The sequence below is a fragment of the Taeniopygia guttata genome, chromosome 23 (genome assembly GCF_048771995.1).
Source record: "Taeniopygia guttata chromosome 23, bTaeGut7.mat, whole genome shotgun sequence".
In the NCBI taxonomy this organism is placed as follows: domain Eukaryota; kingdom Metazoa; phylum Chordata; class Aves; order Passeriformes; family Estrildidae; genus Taeniopygia; species Taeniopygia guttata.
Window position 1 is genome coordinate 757,775 of NC_133048.1, and position 24,158 is coordinate 781,932.

General features: G+C 54.5%; 3 protein-coding genes across 9 annotated transcripts; 2 read left to right on the plus strand and 1 right to left on the minus strand.

The window, feature by feature from the left end:
- Positions 1 to 615: 615 nt before the first annotated feature.
- Positions 616 to 5,714, minus strand: DNALI1 (dynein axonemal light intermediate chain 1). The gene is given in 6 exon segments (NM_001245391.1): positions 616 to 958; positions 1,887 to 2,051; positions 4,061 to 4,239; positions 5,190 to 5,359; positions 5,436 to 5,515; positions 5,613 to 5,714. Coding segments are annotated over 6 exon segments (711 nt in total). The 5' UTR covers positions 5,694 to 5,714; the 3' UTR covers positions 616 to 922.
- On the plus strand, positions 5,692 to 9,302 carry SNIP1 (Smad nuclear interacting protein 1). 2 transcript variants are annotated; one of them, XR_003963652.4, is made up of 5 exons: positions 5,692 to 5,993; positions 6,066 to 6,168; positions 6,630 to 7,198; positions 7,853 to 8,246; positions 8,360 to 9,302. XR_003963652.4 is itself a non-coding variant. In XM_030290224.4 (4 exons), the coding sequence occupies exons 1-4, from the start codon at positions 5,692 to 5,694 to the stop codon at positions 8,115 to 8,117; spliced, it is 1,239 nt and encodes a 412-aa protein (XP_030146084.4). In that variant the 3' UTR covers positions 8,118 to 9,302. The 2 variants fall into 2 exon arrangements, 1 of the variants encoding a protein (XP_030146084.4); XM_030290224.4 differs by having other exon boundaries at positions 7,853 to 9,302.
- A 1,710-nt stretch (positions 9,303 to 11,012) lies between these two features.
- On the plus strand, positions 11,013 to 17,501 carry MEAF6 (MYST/Esa1 associated factor 6). Of its 6 annotated transcripts, none has more exons than XR_012051772.1 (8): positions 11,013 to 11,177; positions 11,289 to 11,404; positions 11,480 to 11,567; positions 11,972 to 12,017; positions 12,526 to 12,718; positions 15,582 to 15,639; positions 16,238 to 16,271; positions 16,732 to 17,501. XR_012051772.1 is itself a non-coding variant. In XM_041720679.2 (8 exons), exons 1-8 carry the CDS (start codon positions 11,082 to 11,084, stop codon positions 16,738 to 16,740), a joined length of 585 nt encoding a protein of 194 aa, XP_041576613.1. In that variant the 5' UTR covers positions 11,021 to 11,081; the 3' UTR covers positions 16,741 to 17,501.
- The last annotated feature ends 6,657 nt before the right edge of the window (positions 17,502 to 24,158 follow it).

A 24,158-nucleotide genomic window follows, 5' to 3' on the forward strand; every position in this document is an offset into this window, starting at 1 on the left:
CTTTGTGCAGTTGGAGCTGATGGTATTTCCACATCGCTGTCCCAGGCCAGCAAACACTGCAGTAGCCAAACAGCTCTTCCAGTGTTGCTCAGTGGTGGGGATTGGGTGGGTTTTTTTCTGGAAATTTGCTTTATGGGGTTTTTCACATGACTACGGGGAATTCTCGTTCCCGTGTTCACCTTCTGTGTAACCAGCTGCTCACAGAGGTACCTCAGGCAGGGATTTCATTTGCTTCCATTGAGAAGTGAATCTATGGATGGATCATGCCCCTTCATTTCACCAGAAACAGTCACACCCCGAGTGTTGGTGTTGCCTGCGCTCGGTTACTGCTGATGGTTCTGACAAGGGATTTCCATCAACAGTTTCCATGAACAGCTGATGGTTCTGACAAGGGATTTCCATGAACATTTCCATGAACAGCTGATGGTTCTGACAAAGGATTTCCATGAACAGTTGACACCAGCTTGCAGCTATTCAGGGAAATGCCCCCAAGATGCCTGTCCAAGACCGAGCTGCCATTTCTTTCTTGGTGCATGTGACTTACTTTTCTCCTAGGCACTTTTATATTGTTTCTGAATTTTCTACAACCTTTTCGAATTAACAATGTCAGAGATATTTGCATTTAAAAACGTTTATTAGTTATTGCTTTAAAGGTCATTAGCATGTTACCAACAAGCAAGTTCCAGACAAGTTCACTGTTCAAAGAGCTGACTGCTGAGATGGCTCTGAAGGAGGGAGCAGTAATTAATGAAGTTCTTGAATTTCAGCTCTTCAAGAGAGAAAGAAAGAACACAGTTACACTGCCTGCTGTTACTGGTAAGTGAAAACTCAAGATTGTTTTAGGAAGACAAATCTTTGTCACTAATTGCAAGTTTCTTGCTCTGACAGCTCTTCTGAGCCTGCCTTGAGGACAACAAAACAATTAATTCTTTGCTGCAATGATGCATTCAAGTTGGGCCTGAAAAACAAATGAGACAGTGAGACAAATTAGATTTCCTAACCTAAAAAATAAACCTTCAGTGCTGTGAAGGGATAAATTTTCTTTTGGATGTTCTAAGCAAGCAGCAGAGGGACGCTGCACTGCTGCCAGGAGAGCCAGGCCAGGTTTGTTCCCCAGTAATTCCATTCTTACATGTTTTATAAATTAGTTTGTCGTTCCTGGCATGCACAGTTGTTGCATTCTGAGGAGAACAGAGCTGGCCTTGGCTCCATATGATGAGAAACTGTTTTGAATGTAAAGCATCAAAGGGGAAATTAAATAAAAGCTGTTAAAACAGTGGTCTGAATTCTCTGATTTTAAGCTGGACTATCTGAGCTAAATTAAGTATTTGGCTCTCTAGCATTTGGAACATGAACTGACTCTGGGACAAGAGTAGCTGGGAACAGCAAGTTTTGTGATTACTGAGAAAATTTGATGCCAGTTGTGGATGGATGGGAGCAGCTAAAATAACCCTCAGCAGTGGCACACACAGCTGGTCAAGTACAGGTACTTCAAGGAAGACTTGGATTCAGGGGCAACACACATCTGATCTAAGATTTGGGGTCCTAAAACATTCCAAAGCAGCCTGAAAATGTGAGTTAAAAAGTAAGATCTGCAGGAAAAGCAGCTTGCTCTGAGTGAAATGTTTTTAGCTGTAGCCAGAAACATTTGATACTGTTCAGGGTGACATTCTTTCCTTACTCAAAAGATGTGGGGTTTTTTTTTCCTTCTAAAAACAAAATACAGAGCAGAAGCTCTGTTCTCCCCAAAGCCACATGCACAAATAATTATCCAATCCCTGCACAGTTGTTCTTGGGTAATATTTAATGTTAAACGGTGTGTTGTGTTACTAGGGCTTTAATGAGAATTTTACCACTAGTATTTGGAATTCTGGATTTTTACTGACCTTCAGCTGCTGGTTTGTCCGTTTGAGGAACAGAACCTCTTCACTGTGTTTCTTCTCTTCTATTTCTCGCCGCTCAGTTTCTTGCCTTTCAATAGCCTCACATTTCGCTTTCTCTTCACTCACTTGTTTTTCCAGCTCCTCCTTTTCCTCTTCCAGCTCTGCAATCTTGGAAAAAAAAGTACATATGTCTCAAGTTTTGTTGGCAAACAGTCAATTTTCAGTTCAGATGGGACTGATGCCTTGAGAGGCTACCTGGAACAGAGGCTGGGCAGAGTTAAAGGAATAAAGGAGGTGTTTATTAAAAGGCCTTTGGGCAGTGCAAGAGCCTGGACAAGGGTACACCCAAAACGGACCCCGAGTCATGAGTTTTCACACTTTTATAAGTATTGGTCCATTTCCATATTGGGGTAAATTGTCCAATTTCAGCTTCAGGTTATGAAGTTCCATCTTCCCAGTTTGCTCTCAATTTGCTGTTGTTCATACTTTTTGGGCCTGAAGCTGTAATGGTGTTCTCAGGCTGGAAAAGGATTGTTTTGTGACTAAACTGTGAAGAGAACTTGCTGACACTATATGAAGTTCAGAGCTATATCCTAGTGCAGTACAGAATCTGAAAAATACAAGAGCTAAAATGTAAGGCATCAGGACCAAGTGGTGTGTGGAGCAGTCTCTAAAGCTGTAGAAGAAACTTCAGAAGTGCAGCTAAGCCTGAGGACAGTGAGCTGAGTATTTTGATGGTCTTTGCTGCCATCCTGTGGAAACGGCAACAATGAGTTTAAGGATATAAAATCTGCTATGGGGCCCTAAGGCATCACTCCTGTTGTCTCACTTTAGTTTTCAGTGAAGACAAAAGATAACAGGTTTCAGTAAAACAATTGTATTATATTAATTGGGATACTAGGACTAATTAAACTCTGCTTTTGCATTGTTTTCAACAGTAAAAGACAAATTCAGTATCCTAGTTCATTCATAGCGAGCAGAGACAGTGGACTATATTCTTAATGTAATTATTTAGAATCCGTTGTCCAGTGGGAAGCTGTGAAGATTTCAAGAGCACAAATTCCCTGACCACTATGAAAGAAGGATCTTTCCATAAAATAACCCACCACAACAGAAACTTGACATTCACTGTAAGGCAAACAGGAAGGTGTCCAGGTGGAAGGTGGAAGTTTGGAATTAGCATACAGGACAAAAACTCTACTGTGCAGACCATGGGAAAAGAAACAACTGCTTACACCCTATGTAGCCTTTACACCCTTTTCTCCAGGTGGTCTTTACATCCTTTTCTCCAAGTCCCTCATCCTTTTCTCCAAGTGGCCTTTCCACCTTTTTCTCCGAATGGTCTTTACACCCTGTTCTCCAGGTTCCTCACCCTTTTCTCCAAGTGGCCTTTACACCCTTTTCTCCAAATCCTTCATCCTTTTATCCAGTGGCCTTTACACAATTTCCTCCAAGTGGCCTTTACACCCTTTTCTCCAAATCCTTCATCCTTTTCTCCAAGTCTTGTACCCTTTTCTCCAAGTGGCCTTTACACCCTTTGCTCCAAATCCTTCATCCTTTTCTTCAAGTCCCTCACCCTTTTCTCTAGGTGGCCTTTCCACCCTTTTCCCCCAGTCCCTCACCCTTTTCTCCAAGCAGTCTTTACATCCTTTTCTCCAAGTCCCTCACCCTTCTCTCCAAGTGGTCTTTAACCCTTTTCTCCAAGTCCCTCATCCTGTGATCTTTACATCCTTTTTTCCAAATCCTTCACCTTTTCCTCCAAGTGGTCTTTACATCCTTTTCTCCAAATCCTTCATCCTTTTCTCCATGTGGCCTTTCCACCCTTTTCCCCCAGTCCCTCACCATTTTCTCCAAGTGGTCTTTAACCCTTTTCTCCAAATCCTTCATCCTTTTCTCCAGGTGGCCTTTCCACCCTTTTCCCCCAGTCCCTCACCCTTTTCTCCAAGTGGCCTTTACACCCTTTTCTCCAAATCCTTCACCCTTTTCTCCAAGTTTTGTACACTTTTCTCCAAGTGGTCTTTACATCCTTTGCTCCAAATCCTTCATCCTTTTCTTCAAGTCCCTCACCCTGTTCTCCAGGTGGCCTTTCCAGCCTTTCCCCCAGTCCCTCACCCTGTTCCCCAGGTGGTCTTTCCCCCCTTTCCCCAGTCCCTCACCCTTTTCCCCCAGCCCCTCACCCTCTTCTCCAGGTGGGCCTTGCCCTGCTCGGCCAGCAGCGCCTTGCGCACGCCGAAGGCCACGCTGCTCTCGTAGAGCGCCTGGTATGCCGCGAGCGTGAGGCGCAGCTCGTCCCGCACGCGCAGCAGCAGCAGCCCCCGCTCGGCACAGCTCACCGTGGTCTGCCGGATCAGCTCGTCTGCAAGGGGGAAACACAGGCTGCAGTGCCCAACTAAGTGCCACATCCAGTCTTTTTTTAAACACACCAGGGATGGTGACTCCACCACCTCCCTGGGCAAACCACTCCAGTACTTTTATCACCCTTTCTATAAAAAACCTTTCCCTTATATTCAACCTGTACTTCCCTTGGTGCAGTTTAAGATTGCTAATAATAATTGTCCCTATTCCGTGGCGGTGTAAAATAGGGTTCTGGAAGGGCAAATGTGGCTCTGAAGGGTCAGTGGGGTCCTGAGATGTAAATGGGGTCCTGGAAGTGTAAAGGTGGTTTTCAAAGAATAAAGGGGTCCTGGAAGTGTAAAGGTGGTTTTCAAAGAATAAATGGGGTCCTGGAAGTGTAAAGGTGGTTTTCAAAGAATAAATGGGGTCCTGGAAGTGTAAAGGTGGTTTTCAAAGGCTAAATGAGGTTCTGGAAGGGTAAATGGGGCCCTGAGGGGAAAATTAAGTCCTGGAAGTGATACTTTTAAGTTTTAGCTTTTGTACAGAAGGGTAAAGAGGGTTCTGAGGGAATAGAGAGGGTCCTGGGGAGGTAAATGCAGGCCTTTGGGGTAAATGGGCCCACATTTAGGACATGGCATCCCCTGGGGACAGTAATAATTGATTTGGTTAGTTCCATTGCAGCTGTAGCATTGAGCACAGCAGGTAAAAGCAGAGTGGTGGTGCAGCTCTTCGGGCAATGCCCTAAAGCTGCAAGAGCAAGCATTCAAAAACGTGAAATGACTTGTTGCAGTCATGGGGGAGCCCTCAGAGGTTCCTGCTCGCCAACCCGCGGCCACTGCTTGCCTCCGGGAGACCAGCACTGTGTCACCAGCGTGTGTAACACGCACACGGCTCCAGTTTACTTTAAACAAACAACTAGGAGGACCCCCGAGAGGGTTCAGAGCAGTTTCCAGGCGCAGGCTGTGCACTGACCGAAGCACTGCGTGTAGAGCTCCCTGCGCACGGGGCACAGCCCGGTCTCCCGCGCCTGCCGCTGCTGCAGCTGCCGGTCCAGCTGCTCCTGCAGCTGCAGCACGTCCCGGCGGGTGCTGGGCGCGGCGGACACCTCCTGCACCCAGCGCTTCTGCGCCTCCTCCCACTCCCTGCAGAGAAGCACGGCCGTTACCGGAGCCGCCGGGCGGCCCGCGGGCACCGCCGGCCCGGCCCGGCCCCGCTCACCGCGGCGGCAGGATGGCGTTCAGGAGCTCCTGCGGCTGCTGCGCGGACGAGAGGCCGGCGGGGCTGCGCGGGGCCCGACCCTGCGGGAACACGAGAGGGCAGCGCCGTAAGGGCGGCCGGGGCACCGCGGCCCCTCGGCCACCCGCGGTGCCCCCGCGAGCCCCGGTGGCCGCTCACCGGCGCGGAGGCCGTGTCGCCCCGGCGGGACAGCAGCACGGGCGGGCAGTACCGCAGCAGCGACTCCGGCGGCGCCGCCATGGCGGCCGCGGGCCCGTCACCATGGCGACCGCGGGCCCGTCACCATGGCGACCGCGCCGCCCGCCCCGCGCAGGCGCGGCCCCGCCCCGCCGGCGGAAGTGCTGCGGCCGGAAGTGCTGCGGCCGGAAGCGGCGGCGCTTCCGGGCGGACGGGCGCCATGGAGGCGGCGGAGGAGCGGCGGAGAGAGCGGCGGCGGCGGCGGGAGGCGGCCGTGGTGGTGAAGGCCGAGCGGCGGAGCCCCCGGCGCAGTCCGTCGCCGCCGAGCGAGGAGCGGCGGGGCCCGGCAGGGCGCGGCAGCAGGTAGGGAGGCCCGGCCGCTCGGTCCCGCGCTCGGCCCGGCCCCGCCGCTCAACCCCTCCCGTTGTTCCCCAGGTCGCCCCGGCGGAGGAGCAGGTCCGGGAGGAGGAGCCGCTCCCCGCGAGGCAGGAGGAGCCGCAGCCACAGCCCGCACCACGGCGCCGTGAGGGTAAAGCAGGTGAGTGGGGCTCTCGGTAGAGCCGCGGTTCCCGCAGACTCGGCCGCGGCGGGTGCGGAAGGCGCCGCTTCACTTGTCAGTTCCGACTGGGCCCTGCATCGTGTCCCGTGGGCAGAGAGAGGATCTGGGCCAGTCGGAGCTCCTGCTGCCCAGCTCAGGCTGTGCCACCCGTGCCCGTGGAGCTCCCGTTGGGAGCCGTGCCCGTGGAGCTCCCATCGGAGCCCTGGCTGTGCCACAGCACAGGCGCCCCTGGGAGCTGTGTCCTCTCCCCAGAGCAGGCTACACTGCTTGTTTCTGGCGCTTTATTCGATGCCATTTGTGGGAACCCAAGCAGTCTGGCAAGGAAATCTGTTCCACGTCGTGTCAGGGCTGCACGCGCACGTCCCAGTGTGTGTTTTCCCAGCGTGTGGGGTTGGGATTTTCCGAAGGGCTGAGCTGCTGCTCTCTGATTGTCCCTGCAGGAGCGAGAGGATCACTGCCGCAGGGGCGCCGAGGAGCGGAAGCAGAGGCACCCGGCGGAGCAGGAGCACCGGCGGGAGCGGGACAGGAGCGGGGAGCGGCACAAGGAGCACGCAGACAGGAGGAAGAACCCCGGGGAGAGGCTGGGGGGGCGCAGCCACGAGCGGGAGGCGCAGAGCCTGCGGGAGCAGCAGGCGGAGCGGGAGCTGCACAACGAGCGGCGGCGGGAGCAGCGGCAGAGCAGCGAGCAGAGCGCAGAGCCCTGGCAGGGAGAGAGCAAAGCCAAAGAAAAACCCGCTGCCAACAAGGAGAAGCCGAGCTTCGAGCTGTCGGGGGCGCTGCTGGAGGACACCAACACCTTCCGGGGCGTGGTGATCAAGTACAGCGAGCCCCCCGAGGCGCGCATCCCCAAGACGCGCTGGCGCCTGTACCCCTTCAAGAACGACGAGTTCCTGCCCGTGATGTACATCCACAGGCAGAGCGCCTACCTGCTGGGCCGGCACCGCCGCATCGCCGACATCCCCATCGACCACCCCTCCTGCTCCAAGCAGCACGCCGTCTTCCAGTACCGGTGAGGGCCTGACAGGGTTCCACACGGCTTCCAGGTGGTTTGTGAATCGGTTTTGGTAATGCAGTTTGTGATTTTTTTTTTTACGTAAGTAAGAAATGTGAGTTTAGTTCACGTTTTTACAGTATGGGTTAAAAACCTACAGGAGTCTTAGGTTAAAAAGCTTACCGTCTTCCAGTACCTCTTCCAGTATTGGTGAGAGCCTGGCAGGAGTTCCAAACGGGTTCCCAGGTGGTTTTTGAGTTGGTAATGCAGTTTGTGGGTTTATTTTTACATAAGTAAGAAAACCGAGTTCACGTTTTTACAGTGTGGGTTGAAAGGTCACAAGAGTCTTGGGTTAAAAAGGTTACTGTCTTCGAGTACCTGTGAGAGCCTGGGATGAGTTCTGAGCGGGTTTCAGGTGGTTTTTGAGTTGGTAATGCAGTTTGTGGGGTTTTTTTTTTTATGTAAGTAAGAAAAGTGAGTTCACGTTTTTGCAGGAGGAGCTTTAGGGATGATACAGCCCCTCTCAGAATCCTCTGTCTCGCAGTTTCTTGTTGCTCTCCTTGGTTCAGATGAGTGTTCACTGCACAACCCACCTGCTGGTGGAGCACAGTTTGTGCCTCACCTGCTTTCAGCTGTATCTCTGGTGGCTCAGGCAGTGCTTTTGTCCCGCAGGCTGGTGGAGTACACCCGAGCTGACGGCAGCGTGGGCCGCAGGGTGAGGCCCTACATCATCGACCTGGGCTCGGGGAACGGCACCTTCCTCAACAACCAGCGCATCGAGCCCCAGCGCTACTACGAACTGAAGGAGAAGGACGTGCTCAAGTTCGGCTTCAGCAGCCGGGAGTACGTCCTGCTGCACGAGTCCTCAGATAAATCTGAGGCCAACGCCAAGGACGATGATGAGGATGAGGAGAAGGAGGAAGAGTCTGACAGTTAACGGATGAGGAAGAAGCAGGGGAGAGGCAGAGGAGAGAAACTCCTCGCGGCTGAACGGGACTGGGATGTGAACACGGAGCATTGCAGCACTGATGCCTCTTGTTGCCTTAAAGTCCTTTCTGTGTTGCTGGTCTGTTCCCATAGTTTGTTTTGGGGGGGGCTTTGCTCGTTATTCGTGTTTGATAGTTTTGCATATCAGGAAATACAGCTTTATTTTTATTTTTATTTTATTTTTCTCCCAAGAAGCCGAAGAGCACCTGGATGTGAAAACTGGTGCTGGAAACCCTCCACAGTTGTTGTCAGACTCTTCCAGCAAATCATGTCAAACACAGACAGCATCTGGAAAATTTTTATGACTTTGAAAATGCTTTGAAATGCTTTGAAATCCTTTGAAAATGCTACAGACTGAAAGGTTAGTTAGAGAGTACCCAATGCACGTCCTTTTCCGTAGTTTGCCAAATTCCTCTGCCTGTTGGGAGTTCTGACAGGAGAATTTACCTGGATCACTGCTAAAATGGCAAAAATGTGCAAAGACCCTAATGAATTTGTATGTTTTGGGTATCTAATTTGCCTCATGGTGACTGAGGGATGGGCATTTCACTGGAATTCTGCCTGGGAATCACAAGGGAATGTGAAACAGGAGTTAAACAATTCCTGGGATTTCAGGTGGTGAGACTGTGACCCAAGTTCCCTGTTCCCACACATGATGCTGAAGCTGTCCTGGATGTGGAGTGTCTGGGTTGTAAGCTAGAGCCCTTATTTCTGCCCCCACCCCAGGGTTTGTGTCAGACAGAAACACCTGTGACAGGGTGACGTGTTTTAACCAGTTTGCACTATTTAAGTTCTCTTTTTATAACAACTTCCCCAAGTCCTTTGTTGAACACAGTGTTTAGGGAGAGAAGCACCAGTCCCACTCAGTGGGAGTTGCAGTTTTTGGTGTCTCCTCCGACGTTGCTTTATGTTCAGTGTGTATGTCCCACCCTTCACTAATTTCACTGGGTGTTTGTGGTCTCACCTGTTCGTCCCTGCTGTGTACAGACTGTACACAAAGGTGCTTGTTGTACACATTGACAGTGTAAATATGGGGCATTGCTGTGGGGTTTCAGATGGGTAGGATGGGGTTTGAGCAGGAGGAGCTCCTTTATATCTGCTCCAAGGGTTTTTAAATAAACAATTTGTAAATTTAGCCATGATTGCTTTCACTTGTAATATTTTTCTAGTGTCCTTTTTTTTTTTTCTTTCAAAAGAAATGAAGTTTCAGTACTTGTTTCTGTAGTAAAGAAACCAAATAAGTTCAAAGCTGCACAGTTTGTATCCTGGAGAGGCTGTGAGCACAGCAGGTTTGTATTGCTCCCCTGTCTCACCTGGGTGTGGCCAGGGTGGCTCATTCTGTGTCCCCTGTCTCACTGGAATGGGAAGTGACAGAATTGCTGTACTGCAAAAGGGCAAACTGGCCCCCAGACTGCAGAGGATCGGAGCGACACAGTTTAATAGGATCACAGAAACGTTTGGGTTGGAGGTGTCAGGAAAATCAACCCACAAACACCTGAGGGTTATGGCCAAAAAGGAGACAGAGGAGTCCTGGAACTTGATTCCAATAAAAGGAGAGGCCATGGGGCATTTCCCATCGAGTCTCTCAAGTTGTTAGAGGATGAAGCCTCCTTTTTATCCCAATTTCCCAGCCACATTTCCCTCCCTCTTTCCCCACTGGCTGAGGTATTTAGGAGGTACAAACTTCCCAAAACACCTAATACAGACCCCCTTCTAATGTATAACCCCACCTTTTCCTTGTGTCAGTCAGTGGAATTCCTATAGAATCAATGCTTGTTCCCACTGTTTCTTTCATCTCTCAGTATCCAATTTTATTTACCAGCAGACCCACAGTAGATCTGTAAACACAAATCCCTCTCATTCCATTCATCAGTGAAATCCCACTGCTGCTTTTACCTCTCAGCGCTCGTTTTACCTCCCCACAGTTGGTTGGTAAAGACAAATCCCTTATTGCTTTCAGAGGGACCCTGAAGGCTGCGGAACCGGGGAATATCTGAATATCTGAATAGGGGAATATCTGAATATCTGAACTGGGGACTACCTGAATCACTGGGTGGGCAGAACCACCGACCGTTCCCATCTGCATCGCTGCTGTCGCCACCGCTGTCGCTGTCACTGTCGCTGTCTCTGTCTCTGTGTCTCTGTCGCTGTCTCTGTCCCGTTCCTGTCCCTGTGTCCCTGTCCCTGTGTCCCTGTCCCCATCCCTGTCCCTGTCCCCGTCCCTGTCTCTGTCCCTGTCTCTGTCCCTGTCCCCATCCCTGTCCTGGTCCCTGTCCCTGTGTCCCTGTCCCTGTGTCCCTGTCTCTGTCCCTGTCCCCATCCCTGTCCCCATCCCTGTCCCTGTGTCCCTGTCCCCTGTCCCTGTGTCCCTGTCCCTGTGTCTCTGTGTGTCTGTCCCCATCCCTGTCCCCATCCCTGTCCCCATCCCTGTCCCTGTCCTTGTGTCCCTGTCCTTGTGTCCCTGTCCCTGTGTCCCTGTGTCTCTGTGTGTCTGTCCCCATCCCCATCCCTGTCCCTATCCCTGTGTCCCTGTCCCCATCCCTGTCCCGGTCCCTGCCCCTGTCTCTGTGTCCCTGTCCCCTGTCCCTGTGTCCCTGTCCCCGTCCCTGTCCCCGTGTCCCTGTCTCTGTGTGTCTGTCCCTGTCTCTGTCCCTGTCCCCGTGTCCCTGTCTCTGTGTGTCTGTCCCTGTCTCTGTCCCTGTCCCTGTGTCCCTGTCCCTGTCCCCGTCCCTGTCCCCGTCCCTGTCCCCATCCCCATCCCTGTGTCCCTGTGTCCCCGTCCCTGTCCCTGTGTCTCTGTCTCTCTGTCCCCGTCCCCGTCCCCGCCTCCTCCCGCGCCGCTCGCGGCTCCGCAGCGCCCCTGGCGGCCGCCCGGCGCCATGGCCGCGCCCCGCCCCGCGCAGGCCGCGCCGCCATGGCCGCGCTGCACGCCAAGGCCGGCGGGCCGCCGCAGATCCCGGACACCCGCCGGGAGCTGGCCGAGCTGGTCAAGCGCAAACAGGAGCTGGCGGTGAGCGCCGGGGCCGGGCCGGCGGCGGGGCGGCGGCGGCGGGGCGGGCGGGCGGCGGCGGGGCCGGGCGGCGTGGCCGGGCCTGCTCCATGCGCGGCGGTGTTCCCTCAGGAGACGCTGGCCAACCTGGAGCGGCAGATCTACGCCTTCGAGGGCAGCTACCTGGAGGACACGCAGATGTACGGCAACATCATCCGCGGCTGGGATCGCTACCTCACCAACCAGAAGTGAGTGGCGGAGGCGCTGCCCGCCGGCCCGGGCCCCGCCCGCCGGCCCCGCCATCCCGCCTGTCTCTGTTTCAGGAACTCCAACAGCAAAAACGACCGCAGGAACCGCAAGTTCAAGGAGGCCGAGAGGCTCTTCAGCAAGTCCTCGGTCACCTCGGCAGCGGTGAGTGCCGGGATGAGCCCTGACCGCTGTGCTCACCCCTCTCCTTAGCCCTGTCTCCATCCTTTCCTTGCTCCCATTCCTGTTCCTGTTTTTTCCCCATCCCATCCCTCAGTCCTGCTGTGGTCACCTGCAGAATGACTTCCCCATTTGCACCCCCTTACCTGCCCTGGCTCCCTAAGCATCCCCATCCCACCCTGCAGCCCCTTCCAGAGCCCCTTTCCCGGTGTTTGGGGTGGGAGGCTGCCTGTGCCTGCTGTCACCGCTGTCCCCTGGCTTTGTCACCAGACCCCGGTGCCACACGGGGCCATGGCATCAGAGGGACGTGTCTGTGTGAGCTGGGCTCCATGCTTTGAGCATTGGGAAGTGAATCCCTGCTTGGCTTGACATCCCATTTGGTTTCCCAGGCTGTCAGTGCGTTAGCTGGAGTCCAGGACCAGCTCATTGAGAAGCGTAAGTCCCTTTGTCACTTTTCTCTGAATTTGGGGAGAATTACACTCTCTCCACCGTTCAGCCCTGTCTCAGCCTTCCAGATCTGGGCTGGGGTCTGGCTCCCCTTCCCAATCCCTGTGTCTGCTGCCCTCGGGCTGCTCCTGTTGACTTCCCAAGTTCTTTCCAGGCTCAGAGGGCTTTGTTGTGTGTAAAAGGGATTGGAATTGCTTTGGTGCTGTGTGGAGGAAGAGGCTGGACGAGCTGAAGCACTGCATCTGTAGATGTGTCAGTCACAGGAGACCTGGGGAGGGACCACTCACCCCCAGGACACTGAAAAAACAATTTGTAATCTGCACCAAAGGGGCTGTAGTTCCTCAGTGCTGAGGAGCAGCTTCTGTCTGTCCTGCAGGGCTGTGTCCCAGGCTCTGTGATTCACCTGGTGCTGCAGGGCTCAGGTGCCTCTGCTGCTGTGCTGGGGTTTTGTGCCAGGAGCTCAGCCTGGTGCTCACCTGGCTTTGTCCTGCTCTAGGGGAGCCGGGCAGTGGCACAGAGAGTGACACTTCTCCAGACTTCCACAACCAGGAGAATGAGCCCAACCAGGAGGATGCTGAAGAGCTGGATGGCTCCGTGCAGGGTGTGAAGCCCCAGAAAGCTGCTTCCTCCACTTCCTCTGGGAGCCACCACAGCAGCCACAAAAAGAGAAAGAACAAAAACAGACACAGGTCAGTGGGACCAGCAGCCTGCTCACCACACCTGGACAGTTGGCTGGGGCTGGATTGAGTTTATTGCCTGAGGGGAACCAGTAACACGTTGGAATCACCAACAGGCAGCTGGGGTCAGTTGTTTGGGTGTTTTTCCTGGTTTTGGAAGAGGAGGGGAGAGTGCTGAGGAAGTTAAACAAGCAGCACAGGGTGCTCACTCCAGCTGTAGCACAGCTGTGCTTCTGGGCAGCTTCTCCAGCTCTTCCATCTCTTCAGGATAAAGCTTGTTCCTTCCAGCAGGTCCTGACCTCCTGAGCTTGCTGCTTGGTTTCGGTAGGGCAGGAATGTTAGTGCTTTCTTTGAAGGAGGGTGGAAAGCAAATGGGAAAGTTTTGGGGGTTTTGGACACTCCCAGTGTCTGGATTTCCACTGCAGCCCCTTCCAGCTCTCACATCCCTACCGAGTCTCAGTGCTGGCATAGAGGAGTTGCTGTGTCACCTTCACCTGAGAGTGTTTGTTATTAAACTGACCTGAAATTCACGTGAAACAGATTCCTTGAACTCTTTTCTGGTTGGATTTCCCTGTCCAGCTCTGCCCCTAAGGTGTAACGAGGGCGATGAGCTGGTCCCTGTGCCCTCAGCCCAGGCTCTGGCAGTGACAGTGCCTGTGAGTCAGGCCCTGAGGGAGGAGAACTGAGGAGAGGAGATACTCAGAGCTGTCTGGAAGGATTGCTGAGGCTGGGGGCTAAGGATCTCACAGAAGTAATGGAGCTTTTAAAACTCTCTAGTTTGAAAAGCTCTCTCAGAGCCAGTCTGTGCTGGCTCTGAGCTGTTGCTTCTGCCTAGAGACAGGCTCTCCTCTTTAAGGGACCTACCATGCAATTAGAGAAAGGATTTAAAGTGGTAAAAGTTTAGAAGGGGGGCTGGAGACAGTTGGGGTGGGGTCACGAGGTAGGTACAATGCTTGCAAAATGCTTAACTCCTTTTTTGCCTTCATTAAGTGTTGAGTCATTAGTGTGTCTTTAATTCTTGGGTCAGAATTTCCTTCCTACAGCAGCCTGAATTGGGCAAATATCCAAAAGGACTGGATGTCCCTTTGGTTCCCCATGAGCTGGGAATCCAAAGAAGTTCAAATCTCTTTTTTTGCCTGTAGATATTTGGAAGAAGTTCAGGAATAACACAAGAAACTACATCCGTGAACAAGTCCAGAGAAACAACCTGTAAAACTGAAGTACAGCTTAAGAAAACTGCCATTTCAAACAAATTATAAAATATTCTCCCTGCACAAACCATGGCCAACAACATGGTGGGGTGCAGGGCAGGTGCTGGAACTGACATAAATCTCTTTGCTCTGGTCCATGACCTGGACTTTAGGGACAGGGGCTGGGGGGAAGCTGCCTCCCAACAGGTTGTGTGGCTCTGGGTTCCTTCACATCCCCTCTGCAGCTTTGGCTGCTGCTGCCAGGCCAGGCTGCTGGGCAGAGGAGCCCTGCCCTGCTCACCTGTGGCAGCTTCACTCAGCGAGGCAGGAACTGACTGTTTGTAACGCTTAGCAGGGCCAGATAGATTATTAAAAATGATAAAAAGATAATTAAATTTGTCTGTAATAAAAGCTCTGTTAAAATTGTGATTTCTGTTACTGACTATCCCCTAAATTTTGGCAGAGAGGACCAAACAATTCTCAAGTATATTTAGGCTAAAAACACCCCAGCAACAACCCAATCCCTGATTGTGCAGCGAGGGTGTTCTACAACCCCACAGGTGCTCCAGCCAGACCTGTGGGTCTGTCCCCTGTGGGGTCTGGCGTGAAAAAGAGAAAAATAAAAAGAAATGCTGGCTTTTCTCTTGATTCAGAAGCTCTTCCTCTTGCCAGCACGACTCTGGGTTTCGCTGCCCCGTTCTGGAGGGGAAAGGGCCCTGCAGGAGCCTCGCTGGGTTCCCCCCTGGGGACCTTTGGCTCCAGGTGCACACAGGGCCTCAGGTGAGGCTCCACAGGCTCTGCTGTCCCTCTGCTCCCTGCCACACCACAGCAAGGCCAGGCTGGATATTTCCTGTGTGCTCAGCTGTTGTCACAGCTAATAAAGAGTTTGAGGGAACCCAGCGCTGTTTGCTCCTAGCAGTGCAGTCCTGGGATGGGATTCCATGCTCAATCCTTCCCCACCGGTGCCAGCTGTGGGCACAGCTGTGTCTGAGGTGCTGCTGTGGCTTTGCCCGAGGGGTGGGACAGTCACCAAACTGCTCAGCTCTGGCCAAACGTCCCTGGGCCGCCCCTGCTGGGGACAGTGCTGGGGGTGTGGGGGAGCACCAGTGCAGGGTTGGGCACCAAGTTCTGTGTCACCTCTCCCGAGCCAGCTGCGCCTTGCCCTGGCAGCCCAGCCCCTCCCCAGCTTCCCGAGCCCTCACTTTGCTTTTCCAAGCCCTGGGTCCTGTCCTGCCCCTGAGCTCTGCCCTCTGCGGGTCTGCCCCTCCTTCAGCTCCTAAAATCCCGTGTGAACCACACCCACCTCTGCTAACAGCTCTTGTTCCCAGAAACCCACTGGGGAGAGGCACTCTGGATTGCCAGCCCAGAGGGCTTTTTGTGTCCAGTCCTGGTTAATCAGATACCTGAAGAACTTGGTGTTTGAACCCTGGCTTTATTATTTATTTCATTTAATTTTTTAGCAATCTCGCTAGGGTGGCTAATCAATTAATTGATTTAATTCATTAGTATATTAATTTCTATTGCTTTCTTCCTTTCAAATGCTGCCCCTCAGCCCGTCTGGCATGTTTGATTATGACTTTGAGTAAGTTTGACTTGAATTAGTACTTGTGCTGTGTTGTTAGTGTGTAGACACCGATGTGCCTTTTGAGACCTCGCTAACCCCTAGTTTATCTGTTTAATTGTAGGTATGTATATTAGGTTAGGCTGGGAAGTTTTTTTTAAAAACAGAAAAGCGTGATGGAGGTAACATTTTATTTAATAACTTCAGCAAATTATAAATTAACTCCACTCTTCTTTACCTTTCTGTTTCGTATTTAAATAGATAAAACTTTTTAACTTTAAAACTTAGTTTAAAAACTGATTCTTTTGGCTTTGCTGCTTAAGGAGATAAGTATAGACATGGATATTTCCTGTTGGAAAAATGTACTAAACTCAGTAATTTTGGCTCATATAATCTCTGTCATCTTAACTCCTCTCTCTATCCAAGTAAATAACTCTCACGCTATGTCTGGCTAATTACCTGTGGCATAGTTACACTTCTGGCAGATTAAATTAACATAAAGCATGCCTAGTTCCCCTTGTTCACCTGCCTAAGTGCCCTGTGATTGACTGTGCCCTTGATTAACTCTGTCTGGGAGTGGATGGAATCTGCTTTTTGGCAAATAATAACTGGACTCTCCTGTGCTGCTCTCATGGCCAGTAATGCTGGGAACAGCCCTGGCTCAGCCAGTTGGGAATGGATGGATTAACCATAGTGTCTGTCGTAGCTGTGCCCTGTGCAGTGACTCTGGTGTTGGGTCAGCTATTGACATGGACGTTTCTCTTGTCTTTCCAACCACAGGATTGATCTCAAGTTAAACAAAAAGCCAAGAGCCGTAAGTATCCGTGCTCTGTCTGTGTTTTCATTGCTCACTGGAAGGGCTGGCTGACTCTCAAGCTTTAAAAACCCTCCCGCTGCTGCTGTCATTTGAGTTCTTACTGTCATGGTTGAGGAGTCACAGCGTGAGATCAGCATTGTCCCCTGGCTGTGACAGCAGCTGAGCCCAGCTGGGCTGTTCTGAGCCCAGGTCACAGATAACTCCTGTGTGCTTCTCATGGAAAAAGCTGCTTTGCATCCTGTTATCTTGTCATGATCTGGAGCATCAAAAGCATCTGGTTTGAGTTGATACTCGAGGCTGGAAGGGTCCTGCTTTTCAGTGTTTAGCTACAAGGAAAAGATCTGTTTTCCTGCAGCTAGTGGTGTGTGAGATGAGAGAGGACTGAGAACCCCCAGCTCCAAGAGCAGAATCGGAGGTGGGAAGGTGTTAATGTGCATGTGCTGTCCTTTCTCTGCAGGACTACTAGAGCCATCAGTGCTGATGCTCCTGGGATTTAGGTCTGGGACTCCCCACTGAGAAGCCCTGAAGCAGGATGGCAGCTGCAGCAGGAGTGATCACTCTAAGGGACTTGGATGGGGGGAGGAAATCCTGGACCATGTACTTTGCATCATTTTTAAATCACCCGAGTTGCAGGAAGACAAAGGTGGTGTAGTAGTTGTAGTAGTTCTGAATTCCTGACTGTTCTGTGCTTCCACCTTGGTCGGGAACTTGCTGAAAAGGCTGATACTGCTGCCCCCCTGTCACCTGCAGACCCACAGAGAGGCATTTCCTTTTCCACTGGAACTGGGGTAGGATTAAGTGTGTCCCATCCATGTTGTGAGACTTAAATTTACTTTTGTTGCTGATACTTAGCTTTGCAGGTTTGGTTTTGTTCTGTTTCGTTGGTTTCGTTGTGCCTTTTTTAAAGCTGAAGTGTATAGTTACAAGTTGACTTTGGGTTTCTTTGTTTAGTCCGTGTAGTGGAAGGTTCTTCATTTTGTGGAGCAGCTCTTGATTCTTACTCAAGCAGAGAAGAAGGCAGTTTAACCCTTTCCTCTTAGTTTCATTTTAAACACCATCTCCTGATATTCCTCAGTGTTTTAGGTGCAGGAAGGGCCAGAGCTCAGAGCCAACTCTTCCCTGTCGCTGACTTTGGGTGGATTCTCTTTTTAATACAAACCTCTGTCATTTGTACATAAACAATAAAAGTTCCATGTTTGTCTCTTCTCATGGTTTATTCAGTCCAAACTTTGACTCCTGGTGCTTTTTAGTGTCCACCTGCTTCATGGGGACTTGCTGGGGTTCTTCCCCTTTGGCACTGGAGCTGTTCCTGCCCTGTGGCCCATGGGAGGTTCTCTTGGTGCTTTCTCTCCTCGGGGCAGCTGTTCCTGAGTTCTGCAGGGAATGAATGCCAGGCTCTGTTCTCCAGCTGTTGATCCTGCTGCAAGGCAGGACTGCAGTGTGCACGGTTCTGCTGGCACAGTGCTTGCAGACCAGGGATGGATGTGCCAGCTGGATTGTCCCTGGGGCGGGACAGGAACCAGGGCTGGGTGCTGCTCGCAGCAGCCACATCACAATGTCAGAATCTCGGTGCTGTGCTTGAGCTGAGCTGTGGGAATTGCTTTCTTTGTCAGTGCTGGGATGTGTTTGTGGAGCTCCTGCTGCTGGAGGGAGATGTGGAACAGGGGCCATGGGACAGGGCTGTCACTGAGTCCCCGGAGTGTGCCCGGCCCGTGGCACAGCCGAGGGTTCGTGTGTTCTGCTGCACCTCTGCTCCCCTGGGCTTTGGGATCTTCCTCAGCTCCCTCCAGGCACTGGGACTCTGAGGGAGCAGAGTTCTGCTTCGGGCTGTGTCTGATCTGGGGATCAGGACAGCTCCGTGTCTGTTCCTGGAGGGAGCTGGCTTATCCTGCAGGGAGCTGGCTTATCCTGCAGGGAGCTGGGTCTCTGCTCTGGGTCTCTGCTGGGGACCGGCGGCTGCTTCTCCTCGGGGGGGTCAGATAGAGCAGCTTAAAGGCCAAGCTGCAAAGCCGGCCTACTTCTGTGTTTTAACTTACAGTTAAGTACAGGGGCGTGGAAGATCTAGAGAACAGCATAAACTACAAAGCCTTGCTCCTCCATAGCTGGGAAAAAGTTCTGCTGCTGCTGCTCCAAGCAGGGACGGCTGGAGCACCTGGATTTCAGAGGCTGAAGTCTCTGCTGCACCTCTGACCTCGAGGAAGGCTGCCAGACTTTCTTGGGTGGAACATTTTGGAGAAGCAGCAAAGGGCTGGTGTAGGTCAGAGCCTGTGTGCAGACAGGTTGTGTGGCAGGGTCATTCTGCATTCCCTGTGACACTTTGGGGTGCCGCAGGGACAATGGGGAAGTGCAGCCACTCCTGCCTCTGGCTGGGTTTGTCCCCGAGGGAGGGGACAGCTGTTCTGCAGCCTGAGTGGGCACATGGACTGGGGCAGGAGGAGAAACGGCACACACTTGATTCAGTCGAAGGATCAGCTGTTCTCCGCTGGGTCCTGACTCCAGCAGTTGTGCCTAAAACTTCCATTTGACTTCTGAACACTTCTGTTTTACTTCCTGAAGAACCTGAGTGACTAAACCCCCAGGATAGCCGGTGCCTAGCTACAGGAGTCACAGGGAGCTGCACAGGCTTTACCTGAATGTAATTAAAGCTAAAAATAGTGGTTAGAACTATTTTCCCAGTCCTTTGCTTGTGAAAGATGAATCCTGAGCAAAGGAAAGCATAAAAGGGCACATCCACCGTCCTTACGGACCCCAAAGGTGGAGCGTTAGGGAAAGGCTAATCCCTGCACAGCCTGTCAGCGGGAGGATTAGGCTGGAGTTTATCTGGTCGCCGAGGGGCAGAGGGGCCGCGCCCGGTGCATGGCTGGGTAAGGGGCGGCGGGGATGGGGCGGCGGGGATGGGGCGGCGGGGATGGGGCGGCGGGGATGGGGCGGCGGGTCCCGCGGGCCCAGTCCCCTCTCGCCGGGACGGACCCTGACCCTGAGCCTGAGCCTGACCCTGACCCTGACCCTGACCCGGCATCGCTGCTGGGGGCTCGGGCAGCGCCGGGGGCTCAGCGGGTGCCGCTCCGCAGGTCCATGGGGCGGCAGCGACACCCGGCCCGGCCCTGCCGGGGGCTGCTGCGGCTGCTGCGGGCCGGGGGCCGCCGGCTGCTGGAGCTGTGCCGGGCGGCGCTGCGGGGGCTGCGGCGGCTCTGGAGCCTGGCCTGGGTCGGTACCGCACAGCCCTTCCCCAGGGAGTGCAGAGCCCTTCCCCGGGGAGCGAGAATCCTTCCCCAGGGAGTGGAGAACCCTTCCAGGGACCACACAGCCCTTCCCCGGGGAGCGCAGAACCCTTCCCCAGGGAGCAAGAACCCTTCCCCAGGCACAAGAACCCTCCCCAGGGACCGAGAACCCTTCCCCAGGCACCGAGAACCCTTCCAGGGACCACACAGCCCTTCCCCAGGCACCGCAGAGCCCTTCCCCAGGCACCGAGAGCCCTTCCCCAGGCACGAGAACCCTTCCCCAGGCACCGAGAACCCTTCCCCAGGCACTGAGAACCCTTCCCCAGGGACCTCCCCACACCACTGCCGGCTCCAAACGCGGGGCACTGCTGGGTGCAATCGCTGCACCGCTGCTGCTGCGGGCTGGCGGTTGTTGCAGCGGGAGGCGTGGGAGCACCTCACCCCAACACCCGCTGCACCTCGTCCCGCGGTGCTCCCTGGCTCCGGGCGCTGTGTGCTCCAGGCTCTGCACAGGGCAGGTGTGAGCCCTCCTGTCCCCCAGGTGCTGCTGATGTGCTACAAGAGCTGCTGGGATGGCGCCTTCCAGGTCACCGAGGAGGTAACTCCTCTGCTGGGAGAGCCCGAGCGCTGGGCAAGCCCCGGGACAGCTGAGCCCGGTGGCACGGCCTGCTGGGCGGCACCAGGGGCCACTGGGCTCAGCTCCCCACGGAGCTGTGAGCCCCCAGGGTCCATGTTGGCTTCCAGCTCGGCACAGCCCTGCAGCTCAGACTAGAGGGAACTGAGGAGGAGGATGTGGACTCAGATTCTGCATGGGATCCTGGACAGACAGGTGGGTCCCTGTCCCAGGGGTGCCCCTGGGGCTGGCTGGTGCCGTGGGGGTGGGCAGGAGCTGAGTGTGGTGCCAGGGCAGTGGCAGCGGCGCGGCGAGGCCATGCTGGGGAGGCTGGAGGCTCTGGAGGCCGATGTCCGCTTCCTCTGCACTGAGCTGGGCGCTGAGAAGCTCCTGTGGAGCAGCCGCTACCTGGAGCTGCTGCGGGAACAGCAGAGCCTGCGCCAACGGGTGAGTCCCGGGGCTGGCAGCCCCCAGAGCCCCTCGGACCGCCCAGACCCTCACACCCTGTCCCAGCTGCAGGAGCTGCCCTGGAACAGTGCTGACAGCCCCGAGCTGCCAGGGGAAGCAGAGGACCAAAGTGGGAGTGAGGGAGAGAGCCCCGAAGGTAGGGGCTGGGGGATTGTAGGGGGGCACAGGGAGCTGGTGACAGGGCAAGGTGCTGACCTCTGCTAATGGGCAGTGTGGGTGACCCACCAGCTCCCACTGGGCAGCCTGGTGCTGGGAAAGCTCCCAGCTGTGTTCCCATCAGGAGCCTGGCTGGGTGCTCCACTGGTGTTGTCCCCCCTCTCTGTCCCTTGCTCTTTTCCAGGACGCCCGTGGCTGGAGGCACCGCAGTAACCGCGTGTTCCATCCAGCCTGACAGGCAGAAAATGTAAGTGAAGGTGTGAGCAGGGCCTCAGCAAACCAGGCAGGATCCACACCTTCCTCCCTGCCCAGGCCCTGCAGGACACAGCCAGGCTGGTGCAGTCCCAGCTGTGTCCTGCCTGTGCCTCCATCCCTTGGTGCTGGCTGGGCCCAGCCCCATCCAGCGGAGCTGCAGCCATTCCCCAGGAGCAGGACCCAGCTGGAGGCAGGTCAGGACAAGCCACAGGCCCTGGGTCTGCCCCGGGACACGTCACAGCCCTCCCTGCCCAGGGCTGACTGCCTGGTGAAGCTCACCGAGGAGCATCCTCCTGCTCTGCTGCTTGTGGGGAGCTCAGAAACAAGGATCTGGTCAGCCCCAGCTTCAGTCACCTTGCACTGGGGGTGAGGGATTGCAAAACTCACCCACTGACTGCCTGATCTGGCAGATCCATCCTCTCAGCTGTTCCTGCACATGTTGCAACCCTGGGCTGGCTCCTTGAGGCAGCGCCCAGGCAGGGCTGTGGGCCCTGGCTGGGCAGAACAGCCGGGCTGGGGGCTGCAGGGCTGAGGGGCTGCCCGGTGCCCCGGCCCAGCACAGGGGCTGCACCCTGCCCTGCTCCCCCTGTCCAATACAGGCAGCTCTCCATCGCTTGTGTCTGCCTGCTCTTTCCCAGCAGGGCTGGGACAGCTGCACCAGTGCCCTGCAGGCCTTTGGGGAGGGAGGGGGACAGGAGGAGCTCTGGCTGGAGCAGAGCAGGGACCAGCAGCCACCCGCAGCAGGAGCGGCTGGGATCTGTCCTCCCAGCGTGCCCGTGCAGCTCCCACATGCAGGAACTGATGCAACGCCAATAGCAGCGGCCTGAGTCACCCTGCACCCACCCGGCCCGGGACAGCCCCGAGCTGCTCAAAACACCGCAGGAAACCAGGGCCTGCCAACGAGCTGGCAGTGCCACGGGGGCCCCAGGCTGTCCCCCCACTCCTGCAGCAATCACAGCACCCTCCACGCTGCCGTGATGGGACAAGGTCCTGCTGTAGCCACCACTCATCTCTCATCCCCAGCCAGCCCACGGGGGCAGGGTGCAGGAGGAGGAGGAGGGGGGTGACATCAAGCAGCATTAGCCACAGCCACCAGCTCTGCACCCCAACAGGAGCAGCCCCTCCCCACAGCACCTGCAGCAAGGCAGGAACCACCACGCAGCTCACAGAAACCTTTCCCAGCCACAGCCTCCTGACCTATTGCTTAACCTGAGGCTGCATTTACTCCATTTACACAAGTGCTATACACACTTGTGCAACCCTGCTGCCCAGCCCGGCTGGGCCCTGCGTGGCTTTGGCAGGAAGGCTGAGCAGGCTGCTGCTGCCCCAGCCAGGGCTTTGGCTCCAGGGGCAGCCCCTGGCACTCAGGGCCCTTAGGAAAGCAGGGGAGAGCTGAAAAGCGTGTGGCTGGAGGCCAAGTGCTGCCAGCACCACCCCAGCCTCCCCCCAGTGCCCTGGGCAGCACCCAGCTCCTCCGCAGCACCTTTCCCTCCTGTATGAGCACTGACTGCAGTTACTGCTCCCTGCAGTGCTGTCTCACAGGGAGGCTGTGCTGCAGCAGCAGTTTGGGGTGCAGGGAGCAGAGCTGCTGCCATGCTCGGTACATCCACTGCTCTGTACAGGGAGAGCAGCAGCCTCAGCTCTGGGTGGATGCTAAATCTGCTCCCACCACTGCAGCCCCATGATGATGCACACACCCCATCCCCTTTCCTTCCTCTGAAAATGCTTTAAAATATTGAAACTGAGCTAGCCACATCCTGGAAACCCCCAATGGGAGGAACCAGCTGAGTTCAAATGGAAGTTCAGGGAGTAAGGGCAGCACAGGGCAGTGGAGAGATGAGCAAGCCCTGGAGAGCAGACTGGCCTGCCTGGAGAAACCAGCCTCTCCTGAAGCTCAGCACAAAGCTTCAGCTGACAGGATGAGGGCTGGGAAGCCCCTGAGCACAGGAAACCTTCAACAGGCCCATGTGTGACCTCCTTCCCTCCACCAGCCCTGAGAGCTGACACCCAGATCTGACCCAGTTTGGCTCACCCAGGAACACAAACACCAGCAGTCACAGCAGGCTCTACCCCCAAGCCCCAGGAAGTGCTAAGGCAGAAGATGCACCCCAAAACCCCCACCCTAACAGCCCCAGCAGGGTTGCCAAGGCAGAAGATGCACCCCAAAACCCCCACCCTAACAGCCCCAGCAGGGTTGCCAAGGCAGAAGATGCACCCCAAAACCCCCACCCTAACAGCCCCAGCAGGGTTGCCAAGGTGTCCAGGCAGGCAGCCCCACCACTCCTGGCACTGAGGAGCAGGTAGGGGGAAAAAAGTGCAGCAGCAACAGTTCCAACCAGCATTCCCATTTCCCAAATCTCTGGCACCACAGTGAGCTTGGGAAATGGGGACACAACTTTGATGAAGGAGCAAACTCGGAGCACAGCAGTGGGATTGGGGCTGGGCTTGCTGGCTGCCCCAGCAGCACACTCAGTCTGGGGGAGTAACTGCACCAGTCTGTGCTCGGGCCTGACCCCCCCAAACTACCCCGTGTGCCCCCAGGACTGGCACTGCAATGGAAACATCACAACCCGGGTCAGCTCCAGCTCTTCCTCTCCTGGTTTGATAATGAACTTCTGCACTGATTCCTTTAATTGTTTTTCAGAGCAGCTTTGAGACACAAAAACAAACATTTACCCCTTTACACATCCCGTAAAACTAGAATTACCTATTGTCTTTTACAGGAACATCAGCCTTAAAATCCTGCAGATCCCATAAAGGACAGCAGCAAACTCCTCACCTGGTTAACTGTGCTCAGATCCCTGACACACCTCTCCATTCCCCCACCCCACACACAGCCACACCAGCCCTGTCACTGCACTGACAGCCTCAGAGGCAATAAAGACTTCAGGCTGAGAGTTGCAGGTTTGTTTTGAAATGCAGCTGGTCTCTGGGAGCACCTGCCTCCCTGGTTTCTGATTAACTAGAGAGTCACTGCCCTGTGGTAAATGAAGAGCACAAGTTTCAATACAGAGCATAAAGTTATTTAACCAGCGAGATAAGAACATGCTGTGCTACAGTGGAGCAGGTGGGAGGGGATGATCCTTACACTGCAAGGTGAGCACTGATATTCCTGCTGCACTTCCAGCCCATAACAAATCTTCAGAGCAAAACCTGGACACGTTACCCATT